At 40.7% G+C, this 21,870-nt stretch overlaps 1 protein-coding gene across 1 annotated transcript; it reads left to right on the top strand.

Annotated features, from left to right (window-relative positions):
• Positions 1–272: 272 nt before the first annotated feature.
• LOC306822026 (breast cancer metastasis-suppressor 1-like protein-A) lies at positions 273–10,970 on the top strand. The gene is made up of 10 exons (XM_079340732.1): positions 273–569; positions 788–878; positions 3,682–3,809; positions 3,939–4,018; positions 4,188–4,284; positions 6,947–7,036; positions 7,181–7,245; positions 7,337–7,376; positions 7,571–7,700; positions 9,090–10,970. Exons 1-10 carry the CDS (start codon positions 434–436, stop codon positions 9,205–9,207), a joined length of 975 nt encoding a protein of 324 aa, XP_079196858.1. The 5' UTR covers positions 273–433; the 3' UTR covers positions 9,208–10,970.
• Positions 10,971–21,870: the final 10,900 nt, after the last annotated feature.

Raw genomic sequence — 21,870 nt, 5'->3', positions numbered from 1 at the left:
CATATAATAATAATTAAATAAAGAAACTATTGTTCGCTCAAGTTCGATGATTTCTTTTCATAAAAGATTTATTATTAAATATTTTTTCACTTTTTGGTCAAAATTACTTTACTGGATTTTTTTATCTTATTTGAATCGATATTTTAAGGAGCCCATTGTATTCGCCCATAGGTTAATGTTTCTGCTGTCTTTAAAAAGTCAAATAAACTACAAATCCCTCAACCCTCCCTGAAGTCACGGCATCATTTGATTGGGCGGACTTAGTAAAGCTCTCTGTGATTGGCTAACGGGGGCCATGTCTGCATTGCCAGCTGTCTAGATGCAAAGCAGCTAACCGGTTAGCCGCCTGAGCTACATTTGCCCCTTAATTTTGGGGCATTATCAACAAAAACAGCTCTTCACCCCGTTAACACCGGCGTATCTAGAGGTCGCAATGCCGGTTCACTCCCGGGAGAAGAAAGAAAGCAACCACGAAGAAATGGAGGTGGATTATCCCGAGCAGGACGGCAGCAGCACAGACGAGGAGGACACCGTCAGTTCGTCCGTGTCTGAAGATGGGGACAGCTCTGGTAGGAAAACTGGGCCCCAAATATCAACCAGAAACTCAATTAATTAAATATCTAATTCTGTCTGAGTCATTCTTATTATGTTTTTTTTTTTGCTGTTGTGAAATAGGTGACATCTTGATAAAGAAAGTTGTCTTTAGTCAGGGTGGAGGTCCTGTGATGCTGTGATGGAGGTTATTACAGATGTGATGTCTTAAGCTGTCATGTGTTCATGTGAACAGAGATGGATGATGAGGACTGTGAGAGGAGGAGGATGGAGTGTCTGGATGAGATGACAACCCTGGAGAAGCAGTTCACCGACTTGAAGGAGCAGTAAGTTCCTCCCCAGGTTGTTTTTTATCCAACACAGTGATGTCTTCACCTGCTGCTGTTTACTTCACCTCACTGTTGACAAAGCATCGCACTACTGTTTCATTGAGAGGGGCAGAGGTTCACCTCGACCTGTCACCATCTTCTTCTTTCTTTCAAACAATTTGAAGCGCAATATTTCAGTCGCTGTTAGAATTAAACCAATCTGTGATCTATAGGACTCATACAATTACAATTACAACCAAGAAGACGATTTGGTTGTAAAATAGTGCTGTCCTGGGGGCCATTTGTGGCCCTTGAGGGGATTATTTTGAGGCCCTCGACTTCATTGTAGAAACAGAAGAATTGTGCCCCAGGCCTCCTTCAGATGGCATATTTTGTTATTTTTCATGTTAGTGACAGCTGAAATATATTTATGACGTAGAAAATGTTAAGTACTTTCTTTTTTAACAGCTTTGACTATTTTCTAAAAAAATTTATGAACTATGAAAATGAACCTTTGCATAATGTTGGCAAAAAAGCTGACTGTTTTTTAACCATTTAATAACCTCAGCTCAATACAGAAAGGTTTCATCAAAAAATAAAAAAAATAACCACGTTACTGGCTTGATTCTGAGAAAACAAACAAATTATTACTATTTTTAAAAACAAATTAGAGCACAATAGTTTTTCACTGCAATTAGTTGTGTATTTACAGTATTATTATTTATTTATTTTATTTATTATTATTATTTCTTATTTTTTACATTACAAAAAGTTCCTTAGAATAATATTCATCATCAGCCTTCGAGTGATTCTAACACAAGTTTGACCCAGGAGAAAACAAGTTTGGACACCCCTGGTCTAAATGGTCTCAAATCTGTCTCATGGTTTCAGTTTGGGAGTGTCAAACTTTAGTTTCCAAAAAGTCTCTCACAGGAGTAGTTATTTTGAGACTGTGACCACCCCATCATTATGAAAATGTTCTTTTCAGGCTGCGTGCCTGAAGAATACTTCACGATACATGTAGTGTTCCCATATCCGCTCGATGACAACATCCAAATGTTAAAGTTACAACATAAAGTGAAAAATGTCCTTCAGCCACCAGCACATTGCTTCTAGATATTGGATTTGGTGGTGGGTTACATTGATCCCTAACAGCAGCTTTGACGTGAGATAGATTTAATAGGATGTACATTTTTGTCACAGCGTCTAGTTCTCAAAACACACAATGTTCCTGTTCTGTGGACCAGTGACCTTTAGGAAATCTGAAAGTGTACTTGATAGATAGATAGATAGATAGATAGATAGATAGATAGATAGATAGATAGATAGGTATTGTAGCCATTTGCTAAAATCTAAAAAGGTCATTGTAATTCTCATTAATGTTCGCTCAGCCCCCCATTGTGACAGAAAAAAAAACAGAAATGTAGACATTTTTGCAAATTAAATGAAAAAAGAAAAACTAAAATATCACATGGTCATAAGTATTCAGCCCCTTTGCTGTGACACTCATATTTAACTCACATGCTGTCCATTTCTTCTGATCCTCCTTGAGATGGTTCTGCTCCATCATCAGAGTCCAGCTGTGTTTAATTCAACTGATTGGACTTGATTAGGAAAGGCACACATCTGTCTATATGAGACCTTACAGCTCACAGTGCATGTCAGAGCAAATGAGAATCAGGTCGAAGGAACTGCCCAAGGAGCTCAGAGACAGACTTGTGGCAAGACACAGATCTGGCCAAGGTTACAAAACAATTTCTGCAGCACTCAAGGTTTCTAAGAGCACAGCGGCCTCCATAATCCTTCAATGGAAGAAGTATGGGACAACCAGAACTCTACCTAGACCTGGCCGTCCAGCCAAACTGAGCCATCGTGGGAGAAGAAGGTAAAGAAGAACCCATCGTTTACTGTGGCTGAGCTCCAGAGATGCAGCAGGCAGATGGGAGAAAGTTCCACAAAGTCAACCTTCACTGTAGCCCTACACCAGTCAGGGCTCTATGGCAGAGTGGCCTGACAGAAACCTCTCCTCAGTGCAAGACATGAAAGATTCTCTGGTCTGATGAGACCAAGATTGAACTTCTTGGTGTTAATTCTAAGCGGTATGTGTGGAGAAAACCAGGCACTGGCACTGCTCATCACCCGCCCAATACAATCCCAACAGTGAAACATGGTGGTGGCAGCATCATGCTATGGGGTTCTTTTTCAGGTGCAGGGACAGGACGACTGGTTGCAATTGAAGGAAAGATGAATGCGGTCAAGTACAGAGATATCCTGGAGGAAAACCTATTCCAGAGTGCTCAGGACCTCAGACTGGGCCAAAGGTTCACTTTCCAACAAGACAATGACCCTGGCCCAGTCAGAGCCCTGACCTAAACCCAACTGAGCATCTCAGGAGAGAGCTGAAAATGGCTGTCCACCAACGTTCACCATCCAGCCTGACAGAACTGGAGATGATGGCAGAGGATCGTCAAACCCAGGTGTTACAAAACTTGTTGCATCATTCCCAAGAAGACTCATGACTGTACTCACTCAAAAAGGTGCTTTTACTCAATACTGAGCAAAGGGTCTGAATACTTATGACTTCAGTTTTTCTTTATTAATAAATTTACAAACATTTCTACATTTGTTTTTCTGTCAAGATGGGGTGCTGAGTGTACATTAATGAGAAATAAAATTAACTTTTTTGATTTTAGCAAATGATTGCAATGAAACAAAGAGTGACACATTGAAAGTGTTCTGAATGCTCTCCGTACACACAGTAAATCTAATTGAGTAGAAATGTATTGCTTTAAAAGATATTGTCTAACTGTTCTGGTGACAGGTTGTATAAGGAGCGTCTGAGCCAGGTGGACATCAAGCTGCAGGAGGTGATGGCCGGCTGTGCCCAAGAGTACCTGGAACCTTTAGCCAACCTGCAGGAGAACATGCAGATCAGGACCAAAGTGGCTGGTTGGTCATTTGCTACAAATTTTGCTAGAAGATACCAAAATTAAAATAAATTAAGTAAAGTAACAGCACTTTGCAATGTTGAGGCTTACAGTTTCGTATAAATCTCTTCTCCACTGAAATGTTTGACAGGAATCTACAGGGAGCTGTGTTTGGAGTCTGTGAAGAACAAGTATGAGTGTGAGATCCAGGCTGCCTGTCAACACTGGGAGGTGAGGGGTAACCACTTCAGTTGGCTTACTGTGAGGGTAACGTTAGCATTTTACTTCAAACAAAGGTTTGATATTTAACAGTACTCTGATTTAGGATGCCAAGCTGTCCACAACGTACGTAGACTCAACTGAACTTCAGCTCTCCCTTCCCTTTGTGTCTGTGTCCCAGAGTGAGAAGTTGCTGCTGTTTGACACCGTGCAGAGTGAACTGGAGGAGAAAATAAGAAGATTGGAGGAAGACAGACACAGTATTGACATCACCTCAGGTAGCTCAACCTGTGCTGCAGACAACAGTGATATAACATATATCTATCATAATGCTTGTCCATCAACCCCAGATAATATTAATAAGTCAATCTGTAAGTGCTCTTCAAAAACTCAAAGACAATATACATTTGTTAAAAGAGACAGAAGGAACAGAACAAAAGAAGAAACTGACAAACGTGACACACAAATCATAAAAACAAATAAGCTACAAAACACACATCACAACCATTCATTAAAAGCTCGTTTGAAAAGGTGATTGTTGGTCAATGAGTTGAATGTGTGTGGGGAGGGAGTTCCCGGAGGAAGGGGAAAGCTCTGCACTCCCAGGTTTGGTGCTTGGTTCTAAGCAAGGAGACCGAAGGTTTACGTAGGAGGAACAGAGGCTATGGGGAGGAGTTTGGCGGTGGAGGGAGAGGCGTGAGGTCGGGGGGCTGCTGGTGGTTAAGGGCTTATGGTAGGAGACAGGGCAATGGGAAATGTAGTTGGACAGGGGTGATGTGTTCACAGGATCAGGTGCGGGTGAGAAGGGGTGCAGCAGAGTTTATTGAGGACTTTGGATGATTTATCCTAAAAAAATACTACTATTGCTGTAGTCAAGTCTTGATGTGATAAATGTGTGGATTAGAGTTTCAGCAGCAGAGGATGAGAGTAATGGATGGAAACGGGCTTTGAGGTGAAAGATGGGTGCTTCTTATGAGCTGAGTGCAAAGAGAGATGGCTGTCAAAAATGACTCAAGATTGCATATATGAGCAGAGTTTGGATGTGCCTATCGTGTGGCAGAAGTAGTGAATGGAGTTGGTGAGGGATTTGGGACGGATGATTATTTCTGATTTTGCACAGCTGAGTGAGAGGAAATGAATGTGCATCCATGTTTTTGGATGCGGGTTTCGGTGATCATGGAATTGGTGGAGATGTAAAGGTGGATGTCACAGACAGTACAGTGGAAACAGAGCAAGTATATAACGAACAAAAGGGGACCAAGCACTGAACCCTGAGGGACGCCTTGCGCTAAAGGAGCTGTGGAGGAGGAGCACAGTCATTGAAGTTGATAAACAGTCTTTGGTTTTTGTTAGTCGGGTAGGATTTTAACCAGGAAAGAACAGTGCCAGTGATGCTGAGTGAGAGTTCAAGGTGGGATAAAAGGCTGCAGTGACATTGAGGAAGAGGATGGGGTTGAGGACTCCAGAGTCAGAGGAGAGGAGCAGGTCGTCGGTGTCTCTGAGGTCAACTTTCTGTGCTGTGTTGGGAGCTGAAGCCAGACGTGAGTGGCTCAAAGTTAAGAAAGTTATTGGAAGAGAGGTAAGATTTTATCTGAGAGGCGACAACATGTTGCACAACTTTTGACACATATCGCACTTGAGTCCAGGATTCATGAGGATGGAGGTGGCGGCTGCCTGTTTGGGGATACTGAACCAGAGCACACAGAAGAACACTACATTATTCAGTTAATATTGACGGGAAAGAGAAAATCGCTAAGCAGTAATTAGTGAAAGCTTTGTGTCTCATTAAAGGAGCACTCACACTACGCCCAGTTGTCCCAGTTCCCGCTGGCCTGCACTCACACTGCTCCAGGACTTAGCAGGACTGATCACAGTCACCTTTAGTACGTCATGTTGTTAGTGGAGGGACTTTAATGCGTTAATTACGATTAATTAATTACAAGAAAAGAATGCGTTACATTTTTTTTAAGGTTAGCTTATCGCTAGCTTAATGCTAGCTTTTCGCTAGCTAGACAAACAAGAAGCATTAACAGCCTAAACTCGGCCAAATGACTGGCTTCAGGAACAAAATTAGTAATTCAACGTCTGATAAACTTACAAATTCACTCGCTTAATTGATTTCCCTGGATTGTAGAGCACTATTAGTGGTAGAAGATAAGGGGTTAGAAAATGTGCTGCAGATAGCATCGTGTGAACCAGCTTTCCAACTGCTGTGCTGAAAAACTATTTCAAACAAGATCCAACAGCTTTATGAAACTGAGAAGCAAGTAAAATTGCATTGCATTCATTCATCACCAAAATCTGTTTAGATTGAGAAATGTTGCTTTTTAGGGCAAACATTGTGATGCACTTAAAATGTGATTCATTTCGATTAATTAATTAGAAAGCCCTGAGTTAAATAGTCCCACCCCTCGTTGTTAAACAACACATGGCTTTATGTGATCATGATGTGTGCTTAGTTTACACTACAGACAGACTCCAAATTGATAAAAATAAATAAACGCTCGAGTTGAGTCCCTGTCAGTGAACAACACGGGGAACACGATAGCTCCTTCACTGACTGTGTGGCTTGTGATAGATCCGTCCATGTTATCATTCTGTGCTTGTGCTCTTGCATGAACTGTACCGTGCCACAGCACACCTCTTCAAAGAGTGCCAGACTTGTGCACGGATCAGAACACTCACACTAGTTAAACAAACTGGACTTTAGGGGTAAAGCATACTTAAGCACTGTATGGACGTCAAAGTGAGTACACCCTAACAGAACCTATTAAATGATTATCTATTGCTAAAATATGGAAGATACCAGTTACACTTAATACTACAGAGATGGTAGTTTTAATTCTTAAAAAAAAAGGATTACAATTTGAGACAAATATCCCTCAGAAGAAAATGACTTTTATTGTTTAAATCTCTCCCCTTATTTGTTTTTTTTTCCAGAGTTGTGGAATGATGGGTTGCATTCACGGAAAAACAAAAAGAAAGACCCGTTCTGCCCCGTCAAGAAGAAGAAGCCCGTTGTCGTTTCTGATATCCTTTTTTCCTTTAGTCCTGTTCTTGTTTTTAATCATCAATCATCCACACACCACGTCTTTTCTTTATCTTCTCTGACAAATGAAGACAGAACTCTCCTTCCACCACCCTTTTATATTTTTCCTTAACTCACTTCATCACGGCCTTATATCGTTTACATGCTGCAAGATCTTGATATTCTTGAAGACTGGACTGCAATAAGAAAGGTGTTGTGTAAACTCTCAAAGAAGTCACTTGATGAATGTCACTGTGTTTTGATTTGACCTTGTTAAGTTGCGTCTCTGTCCCCCCTCACAGGCGATGGCATCTCTCGGGCCACACAGGGTGAAGGTGGACGGTAAGCACCCCCGTCCTCTGTTCGAGTCAATATGTGGCTAAGTGGAGCCATCGACCCACAGCTGCACTGGACGGGTCGATTCGATTCTTTCTGCTCAAATTTGACAAAGGAGACCGTAGCTTCACGTCCCTGCCTCACTTGTTCTTTTTTCTCATCTCCTCTCGTCTTCCCTCACTCCTGCTTTTCCCCCTCAGCTCCCGCAGTCAAACCTGACAGACATCACCACGTGGCTCGCTCTGAGGACGGTCGACTTTTCTATGACAACCAGTGGTACTGCAGAGGACAGGCCATCTGCATCAACAGGAAAGACGAGTACCCAACTAGGTCTGTACTGTGTGTGTGTGTGTGTGCGTGCGTGCACGCGTGCGTGTCAGAGGAGTGTTCATTCTTTGTAATAATGAGAGTAAGTGATGGTTAGAAGCCCGAGTGAGGTGAGCACTCGCGCACTGACTACATGTTGTGTTCCTGTTTTCTCAGACTTTAAGTTAGCTTATCCTTTTATTTCTCACCAACCCAAGTAAGTCTATGTGCAACTACAAACCAGGAGAGTTCAACTACACTAAGTAAGACCTGAATACAGAGGGATCAGCTGCATTCATTTCTGAGGGGGACTGTTAAAGGGTTTCTCACAAAGATGGACAACATGAAGTATAGAAATAAAATGCACAAAGATAATAAAAAAAAACACCACACCACAGCTGTGTCTCAGTCTGAATAAAGAACTGCTCGTAAAGTTTCACTTGCTTTGAACCTCCACAGTTTCAGTTTGATGGACAACAGCTCTCTCTCATTTCTTTGTTAAACGTGTGTATGTTTGAGGCTGACCCATCTCTCCTTGACTTGTTTAAGCTGAATGTACACACTAAACATACAATACATATTTTCCTCTTAGGAAATAACAAAGACAACATGAGCCAAATGTCACACAAGCACTTTGATTCACAGCCAGTAATATCATACAATAATAATAGTGAATACAAATGTTGGTCAATAAAATGTCAAATAGCTGCTCACTTTGTTCTGCAGGTGGTTTTTAAGTTGGGTTCAGAGAGAGAGAGAGAGGCGGAGCAGTGTGAAGAGGAAGTGAGAGGAGAGTTTGTTACTTTAGCGCAACATAAACTGTAACTATAGAAATGATATTGTCGTACCCTCGTCCTCTCCTTTGAAAATATATTGGTATAAAGCCGACACCACCCAACCCCAGAAGAAGATGTTTCTTTAAGAACTGTTACTTACTAAAAGGTGTCATCTCACATGGACTACCGCTGTAGGCTAAAGATGGTGGCAGACGTGACCTTCACCCTTCTTGTTCATTACAACACTTCTGAATTTCCTTAATTTCTAAGACCTGAAACATACAGCAAAGAAATGAGAAAATGTTATCTTTTTTTTGGTCACACCCACAATGTCGTCCAAAACTGCCAGAGCAGTTAACGTGACGCTGATCCTGTGGACTGGTAACTGCTTATCAAAGGAAAACGATCTTTTTAATCAAATGTCACTGTTCAAGTAAATCTCATCAGAAAAGAACAAAAGGTTCTTGTTCTTCTTCTTCCTTAAAGCAAGGGTACCTGATCATGTTCCTTAGATGTATAAAAGTCCAGACAGTTGTGAACACTACTGGTTAAAAACAAACTTTATTAGGATTACTTGTGTTGGTGAGCACCAGAAAGAGATTTCGTGGTAACTTTGTCGTATGTCTGTGCCATGCAGTGCCATCATCACCACCGTGAACAACGATGAGGTGTGGTTCAAGCGACTGGACGGCACCAAGTCAAAGCTGTACATCTCCCAGCTGCAGAAAGGCAAATACACAATCAAGCACTCATAAAAAAAAAAAAAAAGCAGTCCCACGCAGACGTACAGAAAAACAACCCTCATCTCTGCTGTGTTTCAATTTGTCTACTGTCATTGTGATATCCGTCTACCTTCTTGCCATATGTACAGCCACACACGCACATTTACACAGAGAGGGGAAATGAGGCATGTTTCGAAGTTACAAAAAAAAAAACTACTATCGACTGACCCTTGTAGTCTAAGGGAATGATCTGTAAATATGTATGTATGTTGATATCCTAGACAAGGTCACAAAGTGTCATTTTCTCTGGACCGGAGATCAATGCAAAGTGCTGCTAAAGAAATCAACGGGCGAAAAACGAGAGCCGTATCCAACCATGAACTGTGGAGATGAGTTGTGTGCCTTTTTGAGATAAGATGAAGCCTCTGCTGATGGAGAAGAGAAAAACAAAAAGAAAAAGGATAATAATGGTAAACCCTCATTATCAATGCAGTGAAGCCTAACTCTGTGCTGTGTCAGAGGACCGAAGCGGGTCAATGAACAAGTGAGCCAGAGACCCTGATCCAGGTGAGGAAGCTGTCAGCTGTGTGTTTGATTTTGCTCTCCAGCCGCATCAGTGAGATTTGAATTTTATGCTCCATAGAGCCTATTTAATCCGTATCAGGATCCCAAGCGACCCCAGTTAGAGGGGGGAAAAAAAACAACACGTTTGAAACAAATTGCACAAGTGTCGATACAGAGACGCTGAATGATTAATCAAGTTTAGCAAACTTGGTTATATCGTGAACACGTTAAGATGAAAATATTCTTCTCTTTTTTTCTTGAAACCCAACTCGAGGAGCCACTTTACTAAATGACCTCTTTATGTTTGGAGTGTTTTTTTTTCACAGCTTCATGCTTGGAGTTCAAACTAAGGCCAGCTTTGGACACTAAGCGAGTAGAAACTTGGAGACGGTGTTTAAAGAGTACAGTGGAAGGAGGTGCCCTGTATATAGAAATGATTTTGTGTTTCGTCACTGTGATTTCTTTCTCCGATCATGTCGTCAGTGCCTGAATGTATAAAAGTTACCGGAGGATCCAGACATACCTTACTCTACTCCACAGTTGGGTGGGCTGTATTATTGCCTGTGGTGGGGGTCCTATAACAGCCTAAAACTTGTTATTCATGGTGCCATTTGTCCTTTTTTTCTGTCTGAATTAAGCCAATTTTGTGTGTGCTGTCCAGTGTAAATGTTACCCAGTATCTTTTGTCCTCCTCGCAGCTATCACTTATTTTCCCTATTCCCTTTTTGTTTTCTTTTTTCTGTCACTTAAATGTTCCTCTCCAGTGACATCCGAACCATAAATATAAGGATTTTTGTTTGTATGTACAATCGATCTGATCGAACTCTCAGTCTCTGTATATTCTACTCGAATCAACGCAGAGATCTTGTTTTGTTTTGTGTTGTATTTACGGTGCTGAATATTTTTTTTATCATTGCAAACATACTTGAGATGTTACCTGCCAATAGTATTGTAAAAATAAAATGAAAGAGGGCGGGGGATGCAAACAAAAAAATCATTAACATAAAGTGTGTGAAGCCGGACGTGGCGTTCACAGAGTATAATGTCGTAGTTTAGTTTTTCATTTCTGCTACATTTCTACCTTTGAATGCATTAAAGGTTCCTTTTTCCACATTACAGGGAAAAAGGACAATCATGTGACATTGTGCCAATGCATGCATAGCTGATTCAATATATTGTTTGTATCATTTGAAGGGATTCAAACCTGCACATAAACAATTCTTCATCCTTTATATGCAAACGAGAGTGCTTACTTGATTGAATTGATGATACCACTATATCTAAAAAAGACTTTCTTTCTACAACCAAAAAAAAGTGAACCGTCAGTGCATTGATGTGATTACAGTATCAACATGCACAGCCCCGATTAAGTCAAGCACATTGAATTTTCTTGGACTGAACAGCAATGGATGTAAAATATCAGGGCTTTGCACAGAACTTCAATATACTTGAATTTTGGCATAGCATGCACAAAAAGTCCAGATACAATCTTGTATAATACTCCAGTGTACAATAGGAGAAAGACCCTGACAGTGCTTAACCCAAAGTCACCCCTGAGGTTCGCTGAACCCTGGCAGGATGTCTCCATGACAAAAAGAAGTGGCTTATTTTGGGAAAAACATGCTGAGCTAGTCCTATTTGATAATGGCTCTTTGGTCTGCTGTGCTGTTCAACCTTTCATGCACTTATTTCTGCCAAAGGGACACTCACTAGATTAACACCACATACTGCTATTGATTTAAGATCTATGCTGCCCCCCCCCACCCCCGCCCCCGCCGTCCCCTCGATCCAAACTGCCTCGGATCGGGCCTGTGCACGCGCCTCATGCAGAACTGCTGCAACCTTTGATTGATCTATTGGAAATATTGATTGGATGCGGCAATGTAGCCAGGAATTTAAAGGAAGCAATTGAAAGGCTAAATGGTTGAATTCCATCTTCAGATAGCACAGCTTCAGATTTTACCCAAAATTAATATTTGAAAGAGCATTATTTTGTACTGTTTACCACTTTATCCACAACAGGAAGAGAATGAAAAACAGAATTTCTAAATGTCGAATTTCAGTCAACTGGATATATAGTTGCACTACCACTATCCAGGCCACAAGGTGTCAGTAGTGCTTCACTGAGGAGAGGAAGCAGCTGCTGCACTGGATGGGTGGGAGGTGGTCTGTGAATCTGGGGCACCCTGCTGCTGAAGCCCTCCAGCTGATGAGAGAGAGAGAGAGAGAGGGATGAAGGCACAGTTTGATCACAGCTCGCTGGCCACGTCTGCTACTGCAACAGAGAGAGGGAAAGAGGAAAATCCCCATCACCGCGTCAAAGGCAGCAGCAAGCAAGCAACAGAGCTGCCTGCCACTCTACACTCCATGCAGCATTCCTTCAGAGTCTTCAATCTATGCACATGTTAAAATATATGACGTGCCCTTCCCAACATGAACATTCGCTTGCATAACAGCAGAGTAAAGGGATTCCTCGTTTGTTTATCTGCCAGTTTATGATGAACAATCTGGATCTGTGTCCAAAGGATGTGGCCATCTTCAGCTCCATTTATACTTCATGAGTAACAAGAACTGGAGGGTCATTGGGACATGTTTACTGCAACACTGGTGCTAATTAGACCGTGAAAGTGTCACACTGCTAAATTACTTATATCCCTGCCCCTCGATGTGATGCATGCATGTACATTTGCAAAGCTATGCATTTTCAGGAGAGTCGAGCCGTGTATGTGTTACCCCTTTGTGCATACATGCATGTTGCTGTTGCCGAGCCGATGCGTGGGCGGGAACCTTTGATGTTGATTGTATAAGAGTATGTTGGATGCATAGATCTGTCAGTTAACATGAAAGGGATGAACCAAAACAAGGTAGATTCAGTTGGACTGTGCTGCAGCATGTGACCTGTGTTCTGATTGAGCACAGTGTCATTGCCAGTGACCTATAATTCACCTAAAAACCTCAGGGTATAGCGGTTACATTACATTACTATACCCAACCTATTGTTTGCATCAAATTGATGTTCCTGTTAGGATTGTCATAGTTTACAACAAAACTGTGGAAGAAACAACTTTTCAGATTCTTCCTTTAGTGTAAGTAGCATTTATATTGTGAGAACCAAGGACCAAATATAAAGGCCCGTTTCCACCAAGCGGTCCGGTATGGATCAATACAGTTCGGTAAAGCCTGATCCTGTTTGCGTCTATACAGCCAAACGTGGTAGGTGGCGCGTGCGCCGGATGCCGATACCTGCATCAGCTACATAATAGCATCTCATGATAGAGCTAATCGCTAACAGCTAACCCGCTAATAACTTCAACAAAGGATTTTCTCAGCGACACAAACAAAACCCACGATGAAAGACATCCAGCAGTTTATCTACCGTGTCGCTGACATGTGGCTCTTTATTACAAAATGCCACAAAATGCACGCTGAACCGAGACGAACTAAACTGAACCGTTTGGTGGAAACGGGGCTTAAGAGCGTTATTACCATTATTACATCATTATGTTATCTGCCTGTCTGACTAAAACACTTTTACAGGTTTTACAATGTATTGTTGTAGTACATGAAATATGTATTTATCTCAAGACTAACTTTTAAAGGTCTCTTGGAATTAACAGCATATTTACTTGGCCTTGTCTCGGACTGGGCGGACTTTAAAACAAGACCGGTCAAGATCACCACACGTCATCACTGTGATTGGAAGGAAATACAGGCCCCCTGCACACAAGATGTCTTTTTTTCTGTGATTTTAATGGTCATGGTCTTGTCTCAGTCTCGTCCTGCCTTGGTTTTGGTCTTGACTCTATCTCAATAGCTAAATGTCTCGATCTTCTCTTGGTCACGGTTAGTGTGGTCTTAGCTACAACAATATCACAAGGGGAAGTAAGTGGTTGGAAGAAAACCACACCTTATAAATGCTTCCACAATTTGTGTTCTAGTAAATCTATTTTATTTGCCAGTCACTTTTCAACACAACAGTTAGTACTTCCAACACAATTGTTCCATTTGTCAATCAACCATTATAAGTGGTTAGTTTTGAAAAACAAATAAAGAAACTTTTCTCCCACAAGGTGACAATATCTAGTGAAGAAAATGTCAAATTCAAGTTGACTAAAACATTGCAATCACTTAATACATCCGAAAGGACAACATTTCAAATGTCTGAGAAATAGGTGCATTAGTCAACTTAAGATGTACTTACAATTGACAGTTGCAAGGAGATGAGAAAGCTAAATCCCACTCAAGGTTACCAAAGGTCTATCTTATATGGCATTACAAGCTGCAAAACACTTTACACGCTGTCCGTTACCATAACAGTGTACGCAGATATTTGTTCCGACTCATGAATAGGCTTATGCCAGCATCATGTGTCTGCCGAGCATCCTTTTAATTACATCCAAGCAGTTTTTCTTTATCCAGGGTCTTCACGTGATGGAGCTCCATATTTGGCAAGGACCTTGAGCTGTTTGTAGCAGTAGACATTACTTCTTTGCAGTGCTGCATCCAACACATACCCACCACCAGTTGTCCCAGGACTACCTTCTGTTAAGAGAACAAATTAGGATGGAACCATATGGAATAATACAGTTATCAAATCAGCAGTTTTAGTTCCCAACTTGGTCATTGTAAATGCATTTCAAACAATAGGAAATGTTTTGTTTCACCAGTTTACCCCATTGAGAAACTGATTACTCTGTGACTAAAATACTGCAGCTGTGTCACCCGATGAGCCGACATGAGTGTCTCAAGCTAGCAGGTCATAATTCCTTGCAGCAGTGAGAAAGCAAGGTATTACAGAGGGCCCACCTCTGTGTTGATGGACTTTGACCAAGTGTCCTTCAGGGCCAGGATGAGGGCCATAGGGAGTCAGTTTAAAGAAAGCAGCACAATGATGATGACAGCCTCGACTGTGATGCCTCAAAGCGAGATAATCCACCCCTGGGAATGGATATGATTGCTCATGATACATAGCCAAAAGCCAATGTTTTGGATCCCCTCCATCTGATTCTTTGGCTGTGAGAGACGTACACTGTAGGAAATAACTGTCATTGAGCAACACACATTAGATATGATGAGCTATTCCTGCTAATGCACATTACAATCCCACATACTGAGAAGTGTCATCCCTGGCAAATGGCACGTATGACAGAGTACTCAGCTTTGGGAAGCTTCTTAAATCTTGAATCCTATTTTGGATGGACAGTGTGCATCGAGAATGGATGAAAGTTTCAAGCTTAGAGCCATTAGGGAGAATCCTCTACATCTGTTATCTATCAATATATCATTGCTGTGTGTTCTTAAATCAGCAAAGACAATAAATAAGCTGTGTGCCCATTTAGTAACACCCAAACTACATGCTACATTGCTGTTACAGGCTTTCTCAGAAAGCCCCCTTTGGTTGTTTTTGTACGCTCAACAAGGAGCTCAACAGCAGCCTTTTTCAGAGGAAAATCATTTGTATGTCAGCCCTTCACTTTTTAGTCTTTCAGATATTTGAGTTGGTTTGAATGAGCCACAAATAAAAACACGAGAAGCTGGCTGTCAGAGTTTTATCTGCCCTTAATAAGTTTACCATTGTATTGTACGGTATCCAGCAAATGCTTCAGCAAAAAAAGATAAACTGCGCAACTTAAGTTTTCTAAATTACAGCGCAGTTGGTAAAATGTAAGTTTGAGAAGGACAATTTGCCCTCCTTTACCAAAGGAGCTAGGCTTTCACCAGGTGACTGTAGAAGCTAGCAAAATACAAATGTTCCCCTGCAAAGATCCAGGCCAACGAAATTCCATGCTGTAGGACCCATGTTTGAGGACTAGTGTGCATAGAGCGTGGTTAATAATGCTTCTCAATCATTATGGCGATGAAACAAAACAATTAGAAAAATGAGAAATAAAGCAATCTCGTGGACAGCAGATATTGTTGACATCTGTGCAGATGTTTGAGTCTGGCCAATGCTGGGAGTTTGTTCTTTTCATAGATCAGTTGTGAAAATTGGTATTGAGAATTGTATTCTTCCACTCATTTTGACTTGATAGCTTGAAATTGGCAAGCTCCAACCATCTGGCAGGCCTGTACAGTATGTGTCAGTTTTATTTATCTGACCAGACGAGGTGGCAGTATCACCTTCCACCTCCACACCTACTGTCCTCAGACACCATACAGTATCTCCTCATTATGTCATGTCAGATATGCAAAGTAGCACAGAGAACCACTGTAGCATGGCAGAGGTAGACAAGGGCAGTGTTTTTGTGTGTTTGTCCTTTTCTGTGTTGTTGTGTGTGTTTGTCCTTTTCTATGTTTTTGTGTGTGTCTGGATGAGCTCCACAGCCAGAGGCAGCATTGTCGCTAGGATTTTACATAGTGAGGCTGTATCAAGTTCAACATCAAATCCACAAACACAAACACACAATTTATCCGCCTCTTGCAGGCTCAGCCTCAAGTGCTCAGTGCAGGCTCAATATGGAAATGTAGTCAAATAGCCAACTGGCATCAGCAACAGGATAAGAGCCTACAGAGACTTAGAAGTCAGGGAGATTCTCATGCATCAGTATGTAGATAGAAGCTACCTTCCTTTTGAGGCGTAGGCTGTTTATTCTACATTACCATGTTCATGTATGTGAGCATAAACACAGGCTGATCTATAGGTTTCAACTAAATGTTCACTGTGCACTGGCCTTATTTGCTTCATGTATGTATGTGTGGTTATTTCAGGGTGAGTATTTTGGATGTAAAATCAGTGGAGTGAGAAACAGAAAACTCACTCAGCCATTTGGCTGCAGTCCTAATTGGCTGTGTGCTGTTGACAGGATGCTGACAGAGCACATCGCACAGACAGGTACTCTGTTTATTCTCGTTTCATCTTCAGGCTTGGTGAAATGATTTTCTCTCAGGAATTTCCTACCCCACTATTTTTCAAGTATGAAAAAACCTGAAGTGGTGCCCTTTGACAAGGTAAAGCCTGTTGTCTTTTTAGTGCTTGAATGCAGGAAAGGGGAAGAGGGAGGGGGAGGATAGTCCAGCCTTAATGAGACTGTTGTCTGCTTCTTATCAGGCCTGGATGGCTTACTGTACAAACTCGTTTGGTTTTGTGTGCGTGTGTGTTGATGAGTGTGCGCACATGCGAATGCGTATGAACATGAACACATATGCACTCTTACCAACGCATTTTAAGACATAAAGGCGCATTCACACATGTGTGTTTGGATTCCTGTTATGTAAGCTGGTGAATGTGTTTGCACTTCTATAGACACTTCTGCAAAGTGCTAATTAGCCTTGCATCTAAATCATAGAAAAATAAATGACCTGGGTTCAGAAAATCAAGAGTGCTATTCATCATAATGGCATACTTGACTCTGTGAGGAACCAGAACACACTCTCTCTCATGGGGCTTTTGACTGACAGCAAAGCTCGATGTGCAAAGGGGGAGGGAATGTAAGCAGCATCTGAAACGAGCCATAGTTAACGCTGGGAGAGGTTTCTGCCTTACGGTGCTTTTACCCGACACTTTGCTTCTCTGTGACACAATGATATCACTTAATGCACTCACTTCTATCACTGTAACTCATTCATAAATACATTTACAAAATGTGAAATCCCTTAGGTGCCTTTTCTTATTGTGTACACTTTATGTGCAGTTATGCCATACGCTGTATGCCTGGGATAACACTGAATCATCAGGTTCGTCAAACTAGACTTATGTTCTAATTTTACCTACAGGGCGTTTAGGTTGTGGAACAGTATTTGATTTACTCTTTAACACTTGATTTATTTATTTTTTGTGATCAAATGTTTTTATTTTTATTTGAACAATGGAGGCATAAAATTGTAAATCAAATAAAACCATTAAGTCATCTGTTTCCTCCATTCTCAAACCCTCCCCTTCCACCCCACCCTGCATAGAACCTCAGTACATGTCCGATGAGTAAATATGTATTCACAATTACATTTGCATGCACACACAATCAATAACAACAAAATGAAACTAAATGAAAAATGAGAGACAAAAACAAAAAAGACAATAAAGTAAGTGAAAAAATAAATTAATAAAAATGTAAATAAATAAATACTAATAAAAAAAAGATAAGTAAATATCAGTAATATTCAACAGAAAGACAAAGGTTGTGAATCAGATTTAAACCGAATGTTTGGTATAATGTAAACTATTTTTCTCCAGAGCACTGGACAAAGTGTGCTTCGAGCTGTCCTTTGCACCATTACTTCTTGCTATTGAAAGCTCCAAGGCAATTACTAAAAGAGTCCAATGCTTTATCCCCAGCTTGTGTGGGTGCTTCCATCTTAGCACTAAGATTTTTTTAGCGACTGTCAGACCTAAAAGTAGTCTACGCTGTGATTTTGAAATACTTAAAGCAGAATCATCATTCAGGAGTAAGATGATGGGTGAAAAAGGAATGATTGTTCCTGTAACATCCGACAACACGCGATACTTCAAACTAAAATAGCTGTAACACTTGGTTTTACATGAAGCAATAAATATGTGGAAAACACACTCTACAGGTGGTGAGTAACTTAGGTGTAAGATCGTTCTACTCACATCCATGATTATATAAAGCTGGCCAGCAAATTGTATATGAAATTGGCTCAGCATAAAGATTGGCTTTAAGTTGAAACAGCTAGCCTGGTTATCTTTGAAGATTACAAAATCTGTCTATCAGGACCTCGGAAGCACACTAATTAACATACATTTAGTTTGTTTTGTTATTGTCACCACTTGTTGCCTGTAGTTACAGTTCTCAGTCCAGAGATAGCCTGACACCCAACAGGAAAAAAGTTCTTTATTACTGGCTTAATCATTATTCTAAGCGGGCTACTGCTAACTCTCTCTCTGTTTTTACTGTTTTTCATTGATATAAATTAAATGGTATGTACTATCTTGCATACATGAAAGAGTTTAAATAAGTATGCAGGCATCAGCTACACTTTAATGCACCAATGTTTCCAGCACACACTGATAATTAATGCTCAGAATGATATCCTGCTCCACTCACACGTTGGCTAAATTAATTACTACATGAACTTCATACTGGGGAGTTCCAGGAAAAACCTATTTGCAGTTGTAACTTGCCTGACATGGCATGTGGCCGGCTAATTTCAGAAGTGCAGTGCGTAACTGAGAGATGCTTTTGTATTTACTACAATTCAGCTTTTAACTCAGCAGTTACCGTTCAGCTGTTGACAAAGCTTAAGAATCTGGGACCTGACACCTCAACATGTGTGTGGATGTTCCACCTCATGATGGGAAGACTCTTTGAGCCCCCCTGCTGTTGTCCCTTTTCAAACATGACTATGTACTAACATTGGACTCCAACACCATCATCCAGTTTTCTTGCAACCCAGCTGTGCTAGGCCTGACCATGAACCTCATGTGTTATCTGTTCTGGTTCTGAAAAGTGTTTTTGACACTTTTTATAGTTTTTTTTTTTTCAATAACGAAATATTCTATATTTTAAATTATAGCGAAAAAGTTGCCTTGAACTTTTTCTAACAATCACAGCCAGAGAGATATGACATCACTTTTAAAGGGCGAGAAGAAAAATGAGAATATAGACAGCCCCATCACCACAAAAACATTATTTTAGCACCATAATGTCATGTATCTTTAAGGCTTTAGTTTGACTGCAGCAAATACTGATTTGTTTTTCAGATTAGATTTTTGGACAGGAAGCCTGCTGTGTTTTCTTTGCAAATCATTTAGATCAGATTTGTTTGTACTACCATCAACAACTTATCTGCATGGGTTGCCATGTTAATGGTAGGCGTTGGCAGCTACATATGCTGTTCACCCAAATTTTCCAATACTGAATTGTGAAAAATGAAATAAAGGAAATTTCGCCTCTAAAAAAGGAGTTGTAAAGTTTTGATTCAAATCCCCCATAATTGTGCCAGACAGACCTAGCAACACAGATGCCTATGGATGCAAAAGGACAAGACACTGACTCTACAGCTCTTATATACATGCACATTTAACAAATTTGTGAGTTGATCTACTTTTTAAAGCATTTTTACAATACCTCTAATGGCTTGAAGAAATTACATTTATGCCATTTTCATTGTCAAAACGTTCTAAAATCTAGCTAGATATCTAAAGCAGTATTGAGTTGTCCATCTAGGCGGTGGCTTCAAACCCAAATAAAACATTTCTTAAAACAACGACAAAGCAACAGAATCCAATATGCAGTTATCTGAATTGTTTTGATGTTGGCACATTCACAAAAATCGACAACGGAGAGAAGAACATAAAGCCCTGTTTCCACACAGCAGTCCGGTACGGATCAGTACAGTTTGGTACGGTTTGGTTCGATTAAGCCTGATCCCGTTTGTGTTTTCACAGCCATCATGCCCTATAGGCGGCGTGTAAGCCGGATGACGATAACCGCTATGTAAATAGCATCACATGATAGCAACTAACCGCTAACTAATAAATTCAACAAAGGAGAAAAACGCTACACAAATGAAACCAGCGCTTGAAGACATCCAGCAGTTCATCTACTCTGTCACTGACATGTGACTCTTTATTACAAGAACTCAATCAAAAACAATCAGCTGTGTGTTACAGTCAATGGTTTAAAGACGGCAGAGTTTTTTTTTTTGCTGACGTATCTCGGGAAGTAACGATTCTTTCAACCAATCAACGGACTGCAGTGTTTAGCTCCACCTTTTCGGGTCGGCTCCACATTCTTGGCACCCCAACAGAAGGGTCCAAAAAAGTGGGACGGTATGGATCGGTTATTTGGGAATCTTTCCCGGGATTAGTCTATGGAAATGTCACAAAATGCGCGCCGTACCGAGACGAACCGAGCCGGACCACTCGGTGGAAACGGGGCTTAATTGTGAACAGAAAACCTAATAAAGTCTCATCAGTGCAATGAGATTACGTCGGTCACTTATAAAGTCAATGGTTGTGCACCGGTCGCATGATTTGAACATCACCTACATTTGTTCTGTAGTGGTGAATTTTCCTGAATATTTCCTGCTGCGTTCTTACATCAGCGTTCCCGGCATTCATGAAAAACATACTGAGGGTCCAGAAGGATGAAATCTAGAGTTAAAGTTGTAAACACACCATTACAAAACCACCAGCATTGTGGTAACAACAATCCATGTTTGTAATGCAAGGCAAGTTTATTTATAGCACAACAACAAGGCAATTCAACATCAAAAGCATCATGACAGAGGAAAGAAAAGAAACATTAAAATAGAAAACTAGAAATCAAGGAAATTATTAAAACTCAAAATGTGTAAAAATAATTCAAATAAAATTAATCTAAATAAAAATGTGAAAATAAAAAATATATAAGTTACAGTCAGAGTGAAAGATTAAAATCTTTATCAAAATAGTAAAGGCAGCTGTAAACAGGTGTGTCTTTAACCTGAATTTAAAAGAGCTGAGAGATTCAGCAGATCTGTTTTCTGAGACTTTGTTCCAGATATAGTTATATGTTTGGTTCTGACTCTGGGGACAGACAGAAGACCTGTACCAGACGACCTGAGCGGTCTGGGCGGTTTGTAGTTAATCAGGAGGTTATTCATGTACTTTGGCCCTGAACCATTAAGCGCTTTATAAACCAGAAGCAGAATTTTTAAATCTCTTCTCTGACAGACTGTCAGCCAGTGTAAAGATACCTTGTCACAAAATGCCTTTTCAATTAAGTTTTCTATGGTTATTTGACTGGTTATCTTATGAAACCAGCACATGTTGTTCACTGAGTACTTCTTTCAAGGAATGTTCCAGAAAAAGCTTGAGACCTATGTTTAAGGCTCATGGGAGGCTCGGCATTGAGAGGAGCTGAAGCATCCTTAATTCACTTAAACTAGATGGGAGAGTTTAAAAGGAGAAACTGCTGGGGGCTGAGTGAGGGAAGCATTGACCAATCTTTAATAAAGTTAATATCAACTGAGAAAATAGCATATGAAGTGTGGTCATCCACTGGTTTCCTCTTGGCCTTGTTGCGATATTCAATGTCACTGCTGCCCTTATAAGAACAATATATTCTGTGTATATAGGTTAGCTCCAAAGAGCCCCTTTCAGTGCATTTCAGCATCAGCACTTCTCCCATTCGACTACAGTTCAATTAATGTAATGAGATGCTGATTGGTAACAGTTGCTGGGAATCATTT

This window comes from Symphodus melops (assembly GCF_947650265.1).
Source record: "Symphodus melops genome assembly, chromosome: 1".
NCBI lineage: Eukaryota > Metazoa > Chordata > Actinopteri > Labriformes > Labridae > Symphodus > Symphodus melops.
This window is presented reverse-complemented; position numbering and strand designations above follow the sequence as displayed.

What these genes read in the sequence shown, in the direction of transcription:
- LOC306822026 (XM_079340732.1), top strand. Translation starts at nt 434, where the DNA reads ATGCCGGTTCACTCCCGGGAGAAGAAAGAAAGCAACCACGAAGAAATG. An exon ending in ACTGGACTGCAATAAGAAAG is followed by an intron (nt 7,246 to 7,336) that starts GTGTTGTGTAAA and finishes CCCCCCTCACAG; the next exon opens with GCGATGGCATCTCTCGGGCC. An exon ending in ACACAGGGTGAAGGTGGACG is followed by an intron (nt 7,377 to 7,570) that starts GTAAGCACCCCC and finishes TTTCCCCCTCAG; the next exon opens with CTCCCGCAGTCAAACCTGAC.